A 16,156-nucleotide genomic window follows, 5' to 3' on the forward strand; every position below is an offset into this window, starting at 1 on the left:
CACACACACACACACAAAGAGTTGAGGAGATTAATATCCCAATTGCATTTAGGATTTTTAAACAAAACTCTAATGGGTTAACACAGAAGAGTCAGTGTCTGTTTTGTCAGATTCTGCCAAAAAAAAGCACAAACTGAGCTGCAGTAGAGCACAGGAATAACACTGGTGAGATCTTTAACTTTGGCTCTTCAGGGATTTCCAGTTGCTCCGTAGACATTCTGCTCTGTGTTTGTTCTTTCTTCAATCAGACAGTAGATTATAGTCCACTTTCTGTCAGAAGAAGCTCCTTGGGAGGGCCTGTCGTGAGAAAAATACGCCTCCATCTCAGTGGGACTATATGATGAAGGCTCCTTGACGGAAAAACAAAATGGTAAGACGTCGTTTGAACTCTAGGGTATGATTGGGTTTGGCTCTTTACCCTCCTCTATAAATTTCCATGAACCAAAGCTTCCCACATTACAAGCTTGGGAAACTGTGAAGATTGAGTGAAGTTGTCACATGATCTTCTGAAACGATGGATGCACACGACTTGATTGAATCCCTCATCAGAGCATTCATGTTTCTGGCAGGGATCCTGGGAAACAACTGGCTGGCTATACGCTCCCTGCCCGGGTGGAAATCTGGCATACGCACCAACGAGGTCCTTTTCATCAACCTTGCTGTCTCCAACCTCATCACCAACTACCTGGTGGACCTGCCCGACGCCATGGCAGATTTCGCTGGACGTTGGTTCCTGGGGGAAACCTTCTGTGGCGTGTTTCGTTTCTGTGCTGACCTATCTGAAACCAGCAGCATCTACACAACCTTCTTCATCAGTGCTTTCTGGCACCAGAAGCTTGTCGGCTCCCTGAAACGAGGAGGTGCACCGGTGCGGCTGGATAGCCTGCGCTTGGTGGGTTGTCTGTTGGCTGGGAACTGGATGGTGGCTGTGGTTTTCAGTATCCCACACTTCTTCTTTGTCACAGTGGAAGGGGGAAATGAGAGCTACGATGACTGTGTAGAAGTCTTCCCCAACGCAGTCGCCAGGAAAACCTATGAGATCTTTTATTTAACCCTGGCTAACGCTCTCCCTGTTGCTGGGATTGTATTTGCCAGTGTCCAGATTGTCATCACTCTGCTCCAAAACCAGCAACGCATAAACAGTCATAATACTGACACTACCAAGGAGATGGTTAAGGATGAAAACAAGAGCACTGAAAACAGAAATGATAAGTCAGTCAGTGCTGTTAATGGTCCAGACCCCTCAAAAGATCAGAAAGATTCTGCATCCCCAGCCCCTGTTTATATAGGTGTGCCTGCGTCTTCCTGTCCAAACGGAGAGCTGCTGGGTCACGGCTCCAACAGCTCTCCCCTCAACAGGGAAACGAACACAGACAGCAGAGTTGGAGCTCCACCAAATCTTTCAAGGCCCAGCCAGATGCCAGCTAAGCCGAGTCCGGGCTCAAGCTCTCAGGTGAGGGCAGCCAAGAGCGTGGTGGCTGTAGCCAGCGTGTTCCTGGTCTGCTGGCTGACTCATCTGCTTCTGCGCATCACTAACAACATCCACACCTCGCCGATAGTGGTGGAGGTGGCCAGCTATATCGCAGCCTCCTACACCAGCATCATCCCCTACATATTCCTGTACGGAGTGAAAAAGCTTTCTTGCCCGTGCAAAAGATAGAAAAGTGTGCATGACATTTAGCTTTTAATCTTGGACCTAATGCGTGGTTATGTATGTCTGATCTTCACTGTACTGCTTCTTTCATCTAATTCTCAAGAGATCCTAAATCCTCTATTGTTTGTCACTCAACCACTCAGAAATGTCGTCCTACGTCATTTTTCTCACATTATCTTTAACCTGTTATTAAAAATCTGTCAGGATTGGCCCTTCGAAAAATAAAAGGATCCATTGGTTGTACAATAATCTGTAGAAGAGATGGGAATGAAAACATGTGGCTTAAGTGCAAAGCTCTCTGTCAATTATGAGCTAATCTGCTATCATTACAATTACATGCTTTACTTTAGAGCTTTAAGTCATCTCTCAAGCACAAGTATCAAACATTTCCTCACTGTGAGGATTTGCTGCAGGGTTTTTATTTTTTTTTTTGCTATTTTAAACCAGACATGGAATTTATGTCCATACATATATTTATTGAGGAAATAAGCTGCAGGTTAATAGATAATGAAAACCATTATTAGTTGCAGCCCTACACGTTTTATCACCTTACATATCACCCCTGCTGCTTCTGCTGTTTTCTCAAAAGTTGTAAGTCTTTAACTTTACTTTGACATAAATGTAAGAACAGAAATGAGGGGAAAGCAGTATTTTAACTCATTTTAAACAAATAACATTTAAACCGTATCCCCTTTGCATCATTTATGTCTGTTAGAGTACAACATACATGATATACTATAAATGTGTTATTTTTGCTTTTTACCTCATTTCATTGCTTTGGCACTTGTTCAGTCTTTCACATCTCAACTATGAATGACCGTGTAACTTTATTTTGAAAACCTATGTAAAATAAAGTTTATATTCATAAACCAAACACATGAATCACACTGCAGCACAAATGTATTCTTGCTACATGTTGTGCACAAAGATGCTTAAACTCACATAAACTAAACATTTTAAGTGACTCGCTTCATGAATTTTAATGAATTTCTTGTTAAATCAGCATGTTGAGCAGGAGCATAATGTGTGGTGGAATAATTCACAAGTCTAACTTTGTGATGATGCGCTTAAGTTAGTTTAATTTGATAGGAGTGGGATTGTTCACACTGATTGTATTATTAGCTGACGTCTTCCGTGGTAAATGTTATGTATGGTATACTTTTTTGGTACTTGTGTAAGTGTACTGACTCACTGACTGACGCAGAGAAATCAACACAGCATTATTAAAAATTGTTTTATTTTTCATGGGGCTAGAAATTAAACATAATTGTGTACCAGAGTGCACAGCTAATTGGAGAAAAAGATGTTTAGCAATCACTGCCCTGTTGGTGATGACTGTAAGAAACCCTGAGTGCCATTTTCAATTAAAGATAATTACATAAACACAGTGACGACACTGAGTCCCATTATTTGACACCCTCTGCAGTGTCACATTATCAGCCCGCAGCAATTTAATCCTCATTTCTGCTGTTAACCATTTGTTGAATTTAACACAAAACTGTGCCCGAGAACACAAGTTTGTTGGTTCACAGGTAACAACTAGTTTCTGTAGTGTTTTCAAAAACATCCCTGCACACAAAAGCAATGACAAGTTTTATTTCTTTATAAAAATGTTTTATAATTTTTTCCTCAACGCAGGCCAAAGTTTTCAGTTTAGTACTGTGAACTGCACCATGTTAAAAAAAAAAATATTCTACACTCAAAACAATCACATTAGCACTCATACACAACAGCACTGTTAAATTTCTCACCCAAGTAGGAAAAATGCACACTGTAAATAATACACAAGAAAAAAAAAAAAAATTTCAGTGTGTGTGCATGACCTTTGGCAGAAGAGATGACATTATGGCCACGGTATGTACATAATTACAACATCCAACGCTGAACTGTTTGTTTGGAGGCAAATGTAGAACAATCAAAATGATTCCCCTGTGATCAAAAGGCTTTAGTCAGGTATATTTACCAAGTGAACTCATAAAAACTTTCCCAAATCAATCGTCTCGTATAAGTGCAGTTTCAATATATGAAAACTGAGTGATTTCATGTCTTTATAAAACACAGGCAACTGAAATATCTTGTCGTATCTGACACAGCTATTTGCACACAATGCAAATAAGCAACAGTGTCTTGCTTTCCAAAGTTGTATTTCAGCATAATGTTTAGACTTATAACAAAATGTATTAAATAAGTTATAAAACTTGTATCCTCGGTCTCATCTTTATCAAAACACTTCACTGCCAACTGCTCCGACCGGCCCTTAACAACAAGCACTTGTCAACCTGCAACATATCACGCTGAAGAGAAAAAGGGGTGTGCTGATTATGTACTCGTGCTTTTAATCAGCTATTTAATTAAGGCCAGCAGTGCAAGATCCAGAGGTCACCTGTCCCTTGTCCTGTGAAGAACGTTATTAGTAACATCAGTGGAGCTTCTCCAGCTTCGCCTGCAGCGACTTGAAGTTGCCGATGGTTTGTTGGAGGGCCGAGTTTGGGCTCAGAGACTGCAGCTCCACAAGGTATCCACAGATGTTGTCAAGACAAACGTTAGTGAATCGGCGTCTGAAATGGAGGGAAAACAAGCTGTTAAATGGACTTTACTGCGGTTTTACTGCAGGTTTTGAGAATTTCAGTAACACACTAGGCACCTTAATGAAGCTAATATGGTATTTAAGCAGTAGTCAAATCAAATAGGGATGTTCCAGTTTGTCTTTTAAGTGCAAACTGCTAGCTTGCTGAGCTGTGGTGGAGGGAGAGTAACACAAAGAGGGACATTTGTACTAAAAGACTGTAAGTTTGGTAGATATCCAGTTGATTTTGGTTAAAGCAGCTGAATCCTCATATTGGGATGCAGTCTGCGTTTTTACACAGAATAATGACTGGATTTCTTCCCAGCCAGTATGGACAGGAGGAACAATTACAGAGACCAGTAGGGATGAACCGATTGGGAAATTCTGGTGTGAAACCGATGTTTAAAATAACAATGTGGCTGATGATGTTTTTGTTGCTATTTATTCACCATTTTGTGCCAGGAAAACAAAGAAATCTACAAAGATAAGCATATATGCCTTGTTGCAGCTCAGTCTATTTCTATTCTCATCCAAGATGTGAGATGCAAAGCTGAACAGCAACTGATTGTGGAGCACATCGGTATTTTTGAGCCAGTGCTGGAAAACGGAGGTGATTATCTCCAATATTTGTATTGGAAATAACCAACACATCCTTTGGCCAGCGTAAAATTGATGCAACACAAAACATACCACTAATATTGGTGAATGCCAGCTTATTTGCCAATAAGCAGATGTCAGTCGACAAGGCAAATATAGGCTGATGTTGGGCTGATATATTGGTGCATCCCTAGAGACCAGTAAACCATTCAGTGTACATATGGGCATGTGAGTATTGTTTTCAGACAGATGACAAATGTGAACCTATCCTTAAAACAAACAACCCCCAGCTTCGGGTAGTTCTGACGCAGAGCTATCGGACTTCACAGAGCAATGATCACGACACAAACAATAAGCATCAAGCTTGGACAAACCTTAGAGGGCATTTGGAGTTTTAGATATGTCTGTCTAGTGTCTCTGACTGCCTGAATGTATCTGCTGTTGATGGCACACAACTGATTGACAGAAATGATGTGTTGCCTAGAAACAGCAAAAATGCCTCTCGCTGAATTTTTGCTGCCCTCACTGGAGATGCTGTTTTTCTAGATTTTAAGGTTCATTGAACTAACCATGGTTTTTAAGCATTCTTCCTCCTGTGTACACAGTGGAAGGGTTAGAAGAGCAGCTTATAATAAAGTGAGTGAAGGGGAGGGTTCTTGTCTTCTAAAGGGCAGTTTGGCAGGATACATTCATTTTCACAGGGATTTTAGCCTGCGACGATATGCTCATGCTCATGTCTCTGTGAACACAAGGCCAACACTACGGCGCCAACTACAGACCAGCAGCTGAACAGCAACTCAGACAGTGATTACCTGTCATAGGTTGGTACTCTGCTGGGATCATCCACATATCCTGACAGCAGCACATGGATGCACTCCACCAAGTGGAGAGGTTTCTTCAGCCGCTGCCAACAGGGATCCTGCAGGTCGATGGATCAAGAGACAATTTAATTCCTCAATCCGCAAAAGCTGCAACTGCTGCTTATAATTGTGTACACTCATTTGAATGACTGAAAAAGTCACGCATTGAAACTTTTATCTGTACCCGAGTTTTGAAGAGTTGGTCATAGACCTCCAGAAGACGCGGCAACTGCACTCCAATCTCCTGCATGGTGGAGGTGACGAAGCCCACGTCCCAGTTCAATCGACACACCTCCTGCTCCAAAAACTTCACTAGGAACTCTACAATCACAGGACACGTCAGCACTTATTACACTGCATACTCATCAATTTGTTCATTGCTGGGGAAAACGTGTTCTCTGATGTCTGATTCTGTACCAGTACCAAGGATGGATAGAAAATGAATCATTGTCTCCACAGAGGGGACAAGTTTGAACAGGCTGGTTTTAATCAGAGGATAATTAAGCAATCACCTCGAGCACCAGTGTGACCGTGCAGACCTGTACCACAGAGACATGCTTATATAAATGACGCAAAGGGGATAACTAATTATATTATTGTTAACAAAACAGTAAACAGCAAGCTGGAAAATTCTAACAAGAGGAAAACTGAACATAATTGCAGCAGGGTATGAATGCTTACCCAGAGGGAAATATCTTGGTGTTCCAGCATAAATCTTCCCCAGTGATACCAGTTTCAAACTGAGAGACCTCATCCTGTCTATTGGACTCATGGCCACGCTGTCTCCCAGTTCTAGAAAAGACAAAGTTATCACTGACACGTCACATACCAGCATGTGAAGGGCATTTTCAAAAATGGTTTCGGGGCAATTTTGTTATTTTAAGAGGTGTTGACATTTCACTTGCCTTTCTCCATGATCTCCTGCCACAGCGAGTGCACCAGGATTGGGTCAGAGTGTCCTGCACAGTGAATGATTGCCAGCTTGCACTCGGACAATTTGAAATGGTCAGCAAATTCCCCATAGAGCTACAAGAGAGAATATTATTTGGCATTTATAAAATTTTCCATTCACTGTAATGGAAATTCTTAATAATCCATGATCATAATTTTTCTGCTTGTGGTACCTTGGTGATGTCCATGAGCTCAGAGTCCAACTGAGAGATGACATTCTTCACTGAGGGATGATGGGAGTACTGTCTGATCAGGGTCTCCTGAATCTGTACTTGGATGCGCACGAGCTGGAGAGGGGAACAAAACACATCACTAAATTTCATACGAGGATCACACCTAGATTCCTTTCACTGTGATCAGCGCCACATACGTACCTCCATCTTTTCCTCAAGCTCGTGAAGGAACTCTCCATCAGATGCCTGAGCGGAGATGCAGGAGGAGCTCTTGGCAGACAGGATGGCTCGGGCGATATACTCCAAACGCTGCTTCAATGAGATCTCAGTGCTGCATGTTGACAAAAAGGTACTTTTTTTTTTTTCATGTCTTCACTTAAAAACTGCCATTAACAATTTATTACCATCAATTATAAAAGACATATTGTATAAATACGGTATATGTGGTAACTCAGGGTTGTGATTTTTAGGTTTTAGATATGTTAGGTGATAATATTGGGATGATAATTCAGAATGAAACTTAATATCCAGTTATGTGTCCAAACCTGTGCATGTCAGCGAGACGGGCCAATACATGAGATGCTTTGCCAAAGTTGCGGTTCTTCTCGTAGTAGCGCCACAACAGGTCCATATTGTGCACCTTACTCTGGTCCTGCTTGATCATATGCATCAGATGTTCCTCCAGGTATGGGGAATTTACCTGGACAACACAGGACAAATAAAAAGGACAGCTATCAGACAGATGGCAGGAAATTATATTAACAATGCAAACAGACATATGCTTACTAGGGATTTGAAAAAAAGGAAAACGAAAACAATAAGCCTGGATATACAATTTGCACAGACAGGACCAACAAACAGAAAACAATACACTACCTCTAGCAGCTTGTCAGTCAGGTCAGCCTGAATCAGCCAGTTGTACAGAGCGATGTGAAACAGCTCGTCCTGAGACCTCTGGGCCAGACCGAGTATCTGCTCAAACTGCAAGGGAACAACATATTTTCATTCATAATGCAGATCATGTGTGCTGCTGTGGCAAGAAATAAGAGTCAATTGTCCCCTTCTTACTCACATGAGCTGTCGCTTCTTCATTACTGAGCATATTAGGGTCGGAGGTCATGACAGGAGGCCCAGGCTGCTTAGGGACGCTGGGCGACTGAGGGGCAGCTTTGCTCTGGTTCACCAGCTCCTGCATGGTGTCTGTGATGCACTTGTAACACGAAAGTCTGGCGCAGAGACAGGAGGGATGAAAAATGTTAGTGACGATCAGCTAAATTAGCAATCGATGATGCTGAATTTGTGTACTACTTTCTTATGTTACCTTTCCTGGAAGGCCTGCTGTCCCACTCTGTCGTCCTCAGGCTCTCCGTTCTTGTAGAAGTGGGGCCCCAGTCTCTGTGGATCTTTCTTATCTGCAGCCGTGAGGCACAACTCAAGGACCCCCTCGTAGAAACGCACTGAGACAGTTTAACAGTATTAGTGTCAAAAAAATAACACCATTATTTAACATATCGAATACATAAATACAGAACAAATACAGAAAACGGAGTAGGATTTTGTGTCCCTACCTTGTCTGTACTGGGAGCAGACCAGCGGCAGGTCAGTGTGTTGGCTGATCTGCTGATAGAGCCGTAGAGACTCCCTCAGTGTTCTCTCCTTATCGGCTTTATTCTGAATCTGCTTGGAGCTCTGCAGCAACTCATTAGCCTAAGTGGGAGACAAAGGCAACAAATTCAGTATAAAAGACATGAATCAATGTCAGTGAATCAATACCTTTTTATGACCTTGATGAGCCCCAAAATTATCCCAAAGACTGCAAGAAATGTAAAAGCACCAAAGACATCAATAAAACAAAAATTGCAGACCTCTGAGTCTGTTTTAAAGATACATTTAACTATATCTGGTACTTTTTAAGGTCTTAATTCAGCTCAGAATATTTTTAACTTTCAAGCACCCAAAAACACTGTATGTTTGTTTGTCTGTACCTTGGAGCAAACATTGTCATCACTGCTGTACAACAGGGGACAGGTGTCCCGCAGGTGATTGCTGATGGCATCCACAGAAGCATTATCTTTGATATAGACATTAATGAGTGCTGTGATGAGCGCTCCAGACAGCTCCTTGCCTCGGATCACAACATCCTTAAAGCTTGCTCCCTTCATGTGCTCTTGAAATTCCTACAAACAGAGAAGAAAAGTGGCAGAGTGAGTAGTGAGCACTTCACATTATACACCAGGTTTTTGGCTGAAAACATAAAACGTATTTGGATGGTGATAAATATTGCAGTGATGGTGTAAGGGCTTCTGCTATTGTCCTACAGAAGAAGTGTTTGTGTGTAACCATGTACCTTTGGCAGCTCAGACATAATGAGGCTGAACTGATGATCACACAGAAGCTTCCAGAGGGCCAGGGTCTGATAGGAGCGATGCACTAACTGCTGTATACCCTGCAGGGACACTTTCTCATAGACCTGAGCCTTGGCTGGATGCAGATGGAAACACAAAGAGGTAGGAGTTACAGAGATTTGTGTTTCACCCTCATCACTGATGTCTTTATTCCTTCAAAGTAAATCACTTTTCCTCTTTTGTTGGCACATCAAAGTTCCACATCTTGAATAAGATACTTGATACTTGGGACACTGATTCTCATGACAATATTCAGGAAAATATGAAAACCAGCACTCATAACTCACTGTGATATTTCCTCTGGAGCTCCTGCTGGACCTGCTGAGAACTGGCTCCGTCAGGACGCATAAATCCAAGCAGCCTTTGCTGCAGGTTGGCAGGGGAGCTAAAACTAACAGGGAGCAGAACAGATGTTATTCAGGAGGGATGGAAAACAAGACAGAAGAGTTACAGGAGAGTATACTTTATATTTATTTATAGCAAGTTATGTTCTGATCAGGAAAGATGTAAGCCGATGTGTTTAGGAACTAGCAGAACCTTCTAAGGCACATCAATTAGTTAAATGTAAGCCCAAGCAAGCAGAGAATGAGCTCTTACCTTGCGGCACCTAGAGAGGATGGACTGAACTGAGAGTTTTTATCAAGAAACTCCCGCAAACCACAGAGTTCCAGAAGTACTGTCTCCAGATCAAACAAACCAACGCTGCTTTCCAACTGTGGGAACAACAGATAACATTTAGAACCACTTCTAGCCTCATTTTAACAACTTATAATCATTATTAAACTGGTAAATACATGCCTGGTGCAATTATTATACTTACAATACTGACAGTCTGATTTCCTTTGCTTATGGTTTTCTCAACTGCAAGGCTGCCATCCCAAATATTTCTGTTAGAGTTAAGTCAGCAGGGAACAGAGAGAGAAATACATGTTGATCAGTATGGACACCATCATCACATATCTGTATCCCCAACTCTGCCTAAAGAGACATATTTAGGCTCTCACCCAGAAAACAGATTCAAAATGTGTCAATGTGACAAAAAATGTACTTACCCAAGAATGCGAGCAAAGTAGACGCAGATGCCGTTGTGTTTCCCTGAGAAAATCACCTCTGGGCCAGCTGACATGGGTGTGATGGGGGCAGACCCAGAGTACATTGGTGCAAAAGGTGTGGCCAAGGCAGGGGGCACAATGCCTGAGGGAAGAGTAACAAGAAGTACAAAGGGTTAAACATTTATTTTGGTATATTATCAAATGTGATGTTTGAATTGTTTGTATATCCTGTTTAGCCAATTAGTCAATACTTGCAGACATGGTAGTGTAATGTATGAGCCTTTACACAATGTCTCAGGAGTTTAAGCTCCCACATTTTGCCTTTTTTACCCCAGGCCAGGTGTGCAGTATTTACTTATCATTTACCTGGTGCTGGAGAACTCATCACGGGTCCAACAGTACTGGGAGATGTCATGGCTGCGGGGAATCTCATCTGTGCTTCTCCTCCATATCTGATCACAACAACCAGAGAGGAATGGCTTTTAGTTTGTGCTCAGTGTGAGTAAGCGTAAGTCCAGGCGTGTGTAATAAAGTTATCTGTTACCTGAAGAAGGCTCTGGTGGCCCACTGTGAAACCTCTCTGTCACAAGCAGCACTGGAACAAGCCAGGATCAGTGATGTGGCACAAGCCTGCTCCTCCTATACAGAACATATTAAAAAATAAAATATATACTACATGTGTGTGTGTGTGTGTGTGTGTGTGTGTGTGTGTGTGTGTGTGTGTGTGTGTGTGTGTGAGAGAGAGAGAGAGAGAGAAAAACATGCCTTGACACTGGTTTAAGGCTGCATGCCTGAATCCTGCCACGTTGTGTAACCTTAAACCATGCATGTGTGTCATGCATAAGCTTAAGAGTAAAGGCCATGACAAGGGGATTACAAAATATTGACATAATCATGCTTTGTACCCTGTGCAGCTTGAAGAAGCGTTCAATCTCTTCACTTTCTCCTCCAGCGCAGCTCACCAGCAGGTGACGGAGCTGGTCAACTGGTCGCAGTTTTTGGAAGATATGACTCCCCTGCATGACAGCAAGAAGTCTACACTTAGTATACAAAATTAGAACACTGTTCTGGCAAGATTGAGCATTCTGTGTGCGACATAATGAATCATGACAGCAGCTTTAACCTTTGCAGAGAGAAGGACAAACTTCTGCGGAGGGATATTGTGCTGCTGGACAACCACAGGTGAATCAGTGATGGAGATTTGGTCCTTGTTCAGAAGAGTAGAAATCTTGATTGGCCTCTCCTCATTGAGGGCGCAAAGAGCCCAAGAGTGTCCATCTACATTAGACATCATCTGCAGCAGAACACAGAAGTAAGAGAGGCACGTTGAAAGATTTGTATTATCCAGTGAATTCTGTATACACAGGGTGCACTACGGAGGAGCAATCACTGGTATATACACAACTAAAGCGACACCTAAAATTTGTATCAATTTATTCGGTTTCATTTGTGCCTACCTGAGTCTCCATCAAGGGTTTTTTGAAGGGGAAGGAGTCATGGTTGATGCACCACAGAATGTCACTGTCCTCTGTCTCAGAAGCAGCCATTAAGAGAACGCCTGCAAGATTTAAATAAAGAAAAGACAAAATGGTATTACAGGAGCTCTAGATTATTGGCACCAGTGTGCCTGTACACCAGTGAGTTGAACATAGCATTAAAAGTTAAAAAGTTAGCAGAGAAATTTGTTTTACCTTTACTGTGTAGTGCCTTATGGACCTTTGCGGGTTTCTCTAGGGTTGAAGACGCAGAAAACCCTGGTGGCAGACGGACATGGACCAAAGCTAGCAGGCTGGGTCGAAATGCCATGTGCCTCTGGTGTGGAGAGGCAAAAGGTGTGGTGCTAAAGTAGAGACGGACACCTACAGAACACACACACACATAAAAGGTTAGACATTATATTCCCCTATATGTATCCTACTATTTTTCTTCACAACCGGCCTGTAATCTCTACCTGCATGAGTGACAGCGAGCAGGTGACAGTCTGAGGACTCAGATCTGTCAATCACAGAGATCTGGACAATAGGTTTGAAGACAGAACGATCAATTGTCCTGCAAAGGAAGGAGAGTTTCAATAAGACAAGAAAAACATTATTTCTTCCCTATGAGGACAATTAATGAGGGATGTAAAAGAGCCATGTTTAAGGCAAAAGACATGTTCAAGGTTCAACAAACCCGCACATACCTTGCTATGTTTCCAGCAGCCGCAACTATAGAGCTCTGCGACATGGTTGCCACACGACTCATTCCCTGCCCATCAGCACCCAGGTCATACACCTAAGAAACAGAAAAACTGTTTCAGAACCCTGACAATCACCACAGATTCATTCGCCATTTATGTATAACTGACGTGCAATTCACTAATCCTCATACCTGCAGGACACCTTTCTCAGAGCGTGTGAATAGTGTGTTACGGGAGTTATCAATAGCAATCTGCACAATGGGGTCTGTGGAGCACAAAGGCGACAAAAGGTTACAGTGAAGTTAAATCGAGGAACTCTTACACTCCAAATAGAAATGTGCCCCCCCCTCCTTACCATCTTCTGAAAAGGAGAACTGGAGCACAGAGGGGACGAGAAAGGACAGAGAGCTTTTGGAGTGGTTGATTTTTCTGCAGCGCTGGCTCAGCCATCCTGCCTCAGCCTGGTAAGCTATCTCATAGAGGCAGCCGTCCTTTCCTGCCATAAAGATGCGGCCCAGGTCTGTGGAGGTGATGGATAAGATGTAGGTGTTGTCTGTGGGGATGGAGAAGAGGGGGTCTGGAAGCAGCTGCATCCCGCCAGACATGCTGTCATTCAACCCTACAATAAAAGCAAGGGAGACACAAAGATGACCCAGATAAACCAGCACAGGTACATGAGGATATTAATAGCAGCAAACAAAACATAGCAAGAATGTGGAATATGACATCTCTCACAATTTATTTATTGTCTTCATATCTCACCCTGATGTCTATAAAAGTACCATATCAATTAAATACAGCATGTATCTTAACAGTTAGTTAGTGAAACAGTTACATATGACAGGGTTTGGAGAAAACAGCTGTACTTATGCCGCACATTTGCCTAGCTTATGAATATCTGGCAATTGCTTGTACATATCAGACTATGTAAGTAACAACATATTTAGCTTGTGCATGTCCACTGCTATGACTTGCGTGCCACTTGCAGCTTTAAAGCAGTTGGGCGTATTTTACAGCACAGCAGAATATGATCATATTATTACAGGGCTCAGTATAAAGGTTAAACTCTTCAAACTAAAATTTCAATTAAAGAGAAGCTGGCATCACATGGCGCAGGGAACAACTGAAATGATCTGTCACTGTGATTAGGTGATAGGAGTGACTCACCAGCCTGGCTCTTGGGGAAGCTCAGCCCGAGGATCACTACATCCACAGAAGTGGCCAGTACTAAGAGGTAGTGAATGTGTGGCTGTAAAATCCCTAAGAAGAAAAACACAACATTACATTGCAACATTACTCCGAAGGGAAAAATCTAAATGAATAAAAGTTTAAGAGTTTAATTACACACACCTTGTTTTGGTTTTACAAGGCCCACTGCCAGAATGGTTTCGATAAGTCCATCAAAATAGGCCACATCTCCTCTGCAAAGAACATATCAGTAAAAATAAATATCTGTCTTAATTTATAAAATAATTTATATATAATCTAGTTTATAAAAAATTTGTACTAAACATTGTCAGTCTTTTAAAGGGTTTAAATGTGTACTCACCCATCTTCATAATTCCACATGAAGATGTCATTGTCAATAGTGAGCCAAGCTCGACAGATCTCAGGAAAAACTCCCATCATGCAGTTACATTGCATATCTGTAAAATGGTTAAGTTGAAACTCACAGCAATCAGTGTAACATTTTTACTATATGTCTGAGAAAAAACCTCTGGATCCATCCCAATGCATTTTATTAGCCTGAATGACCAAAAGGATACGGCTGAACTGCTCCACCAGCTCAGGGGGCAGAGGGACTCGGCGGACTGCACTGAGCTCCGGCAGATTTGGTACACTGAGTAAACCCGGTCCCTGGAGGGGGTAGTCCATGTCCGACACTCCAGAGAGGGACGGCATATCTATCAATACAATCAACAACAAGTGTGATTAGGCACCACCCCGAAACCAAATTATGCAGACCAATCATAATACATGTCTTGTATACATACAAATTCCATCACAGGGACATATTGTAGCACATTTTGTTTTCTACTAATTGAAATGCGATTCCCTTGTATAGTATGGTATAGAAATCTGGTCAACCATCTTCATTCTCCGCCTGCTTATGCCAGTTATTAAATGTATGATCCATTTCATTATAGTGTATTCTGCATTAAATATTGAAGAAGAGATATCTGCCGGCCTGTATTGGTTCCACGTCAACCCAAATTTCAAACCCTTTCAACTTTGTGCTCGAAAACGTATTATTAAAGAGGGAAACAGCCACAAAAAGACATGACCTAAGTGTAAACAACAGATACCTCAGTTCTGTATTTAAATCTGGTTGGTGTTCGGTCTTCCTCTTTGTACAGTTACAGACTGAAGAGCTCATCTAATAAAGGTGTCTTATTATGAGCTGATGTGTAAAATGTATCAAAATATTTTGATATGGCTTGAAAATCACTGTTTTCTATAATACATGAACACATTTTGTCTGAAAATAAAAACTTTTTGATGCATTACATGACAATTAAAAGGTCTCGTTCCTTTCCATTCACGGGTTTGTCCTTCTTTATGTATAAACAACATCTGAAAGCACCAGCAGTAACTACCTTTATCTGTATCACAGTTTTGGTGTCACACTTTGAACCAACATTGTCCTACTGTATCCCAGCAGTCCTAGTGTAAACAAAACAGCTAGTTTGTTAGCTACTGCTGGTTTTCCCTGTTCCCAGTTTTCTGCTAATGTCATTTATCCACTCTATAATAACACAATGCCATATAAAGTCCTACATATTTATCTTCTATACAGTTCTCTACGTTTATTTTATTTGATTCTATTTTAATAACCTTATTTTACTTTATTCTAATCTCTACTCTATAATTATACCTAAGAGTTATAGTTTACTGCTTTATTGTTTAACTTTTTATATGTAGCAAGAGTTTATTGTTCTTATTACTGTATACTTTTTTATACCGTTCTCTGATTTTCTATACAAGCTGGGTTTTTTTGTAAGCTGCTGAAATCCAATTTCCTTGCGGGAGTCATCCCAAAGGGCTCAATAAAGAGTTTCCCTCTCGTCTGCTGCGTCCCTACACAGGACTCACTGTGAGAGGGGACGTTGAGTAGTTCCGACAGGTCGGGAAAGCAGCGATCATCCTGCAGGTGTCTGTCAATGAGCCGGGCAGAGTTTTCCAAGGCTTCGGCGAGTGCTGCTGCGGGGCTGCTGGGTCCAGAGCCGGACGGCATGGCTGCGCTACCACCGCTAACTTCTCTACAGGGGAAGAGCGTCAGCGGAGTTATAGCGACAATAATGGAGAGACACAATGCCAACCTCACAACAACAAGTTCAATGTTTGTGTGATACGGCGCTAGCTAGTGTTAGCAATGTAGCAGAAGGACGCCGGTCGGTTAGCTGGCTGTTAGCATCACACGTTAAACCCTTCCGATTTAGCATGCAAGCTAAAGGCTAGCTAAGTGTGAAATAAAGTGTTTTAAAGTGAACTCGTTGCTTTACCCGACTGAAAGGATTCCGCGTGATACCGAGTTATTTGGCTACGAAGGTTTTTTTTCACCAATTCAGCAGCAACATTTAAACAAACTCATCCGACACACACACAGCCAACAGCCCGCCAACCTCATGCGCAGCCGCACAGGTCAAAGGTTCCGTTTCCGGTAGCTGGTGATCGTCTTCTTCGTCTCCTTAATTTCCCGCAGACCGGGGCCAAGTGAA

General features: G+C 42.1%; 2 protein-coding genes across 2 annotated transcripts; one reads left to right on the forward strand and one right to left on the reverse strand.

Moving 5' to 3' along the window:
* The first annotated feature begins 514 nt into the window (after nucleotides 1-514).
* LOC118332881 (rhodopsin) lies at nucleotides 515-1,660 on the forward strand. The gene has a single exon (XM_035668317.1). It carries the CDS (start codon nucleotides 515-517, stop codon nucleotides 1,658-1,660), a length of 1,146 nt encoding a protein of 381 aa, XP_035524210.1.
* A 1,226-nt stretch (nucleotides 1,661-2,886) lies between these two features.
* nup155 (nucleoporin 155) lies at nucleotides 2,887-16,086 on the reverse strand. Its single transcript, XM_035667929.1, has 34 exons — nucleotides 15,941-16,086; nucleotides 15,531-15,697; nucleotides 14,204-14,341; nucleotides 13,987-14,083; nucleotides 13,788-13,858; nucleotides 13,605-13,697; nucleotides 12,793-13,056; nucleotides 12,629-12,702; nucleotides 12,441-12,532; nucleotides 12,210-12,307; nucleotides 11,950-12,117; nucleotides 11,716-11,816; nucleotides 11,382-11,552; nucleotides 11,164-11,274; nucleotides 10,803-10,897; nucleotides 10,625-10,710; nucleotides 10,259-10,400; nucleotides 10,027-10,093; nucleotides 9,804-9,919; nucleotides 9,494-9,597; nucleotides 9,149-9,282; nucleotides 8,787-8,978; nucleotides 8,370-8,508; nucleotides 8,123-8,258; nucleotides 7,874-8,027; nucleotides 7,678-7,782; nucleotides 7,347-7,501; nucleotides 7,003-7,132; nucleotides 6,802-6,915; nucleotides 6,583-6,703; nucleotides 6,359-6,469; nucleotides 5,862-5,998; nucleotides 5,630-5,736; nucleotides 2,887-4,212 (listed from the first exon to the last, which is right to left on the reverse strand). The coding sequence occupies exons 2-34, from the start codon at nucleotides 15,670-15,672 to the stop codon at nucleotides 4,074-4,076; spliced, it is 4,104 nt and encodes a 1,367-aa protein (XP_035523822.1). The 5' UTR covers nucleotides 15,673-15,697; nucleotides 15,941-16,086; the 3' UTR covers nucleotides 2,887-4,073.
* Nucleotides 16,087-16,156: the final 70 nt, after the last annotated feature.

Source organism: Morone saxatilis, unplaced genomic scaffold, assembly GCF_004916995.1.
Source record: "Morone saxatilis isolate NCDOM2014 unplaced genomic scaffold, NCSU_SB_2.0 Contig21, whole genome shotgun sequence".
In the NCBI taxonomy this organism is placed as follows: Eukaryota; Metazoa; Chordata; class Actinopteri; family Moronidae; genus Morone; species Morone saxatilis.

What these genes read in the sequence shown, in the direction of transcription:
- LOC118332881 (XM_035668317.1), top strand. Translation starts at nt 515, where the DNA reads ATGGATGCACACGACTTGATTGAATCCCTCATCAGAGCATTCATGTTT.
- nup155 (XM_035667929.1), bottom strand. Translation starts at nt 15,672, where the DNA reads ATGCCGTCCGGCTCTGGACCCAGCAGCCCCGCAGCAGCACTCGCCGAA. An exon ending in TAAGGCACTACACAGTAAAG is followed by an intron (nt 11,817 to 11,949) that starts GTAAAACAAATT and finishes TAAATCTTGCAG; the next exon opens with GCGTTCTCTTAATGGCTGCT. An exon ending in CAGCAGGCCTTCCAGGAAAG is followed by an intron (nt 8,028 to 8,122) that starts GTAACATAAGAA and finishes TCTCTGCGCCAG; the next exon opens with ACTTTCGTGTTACAAGTGCA.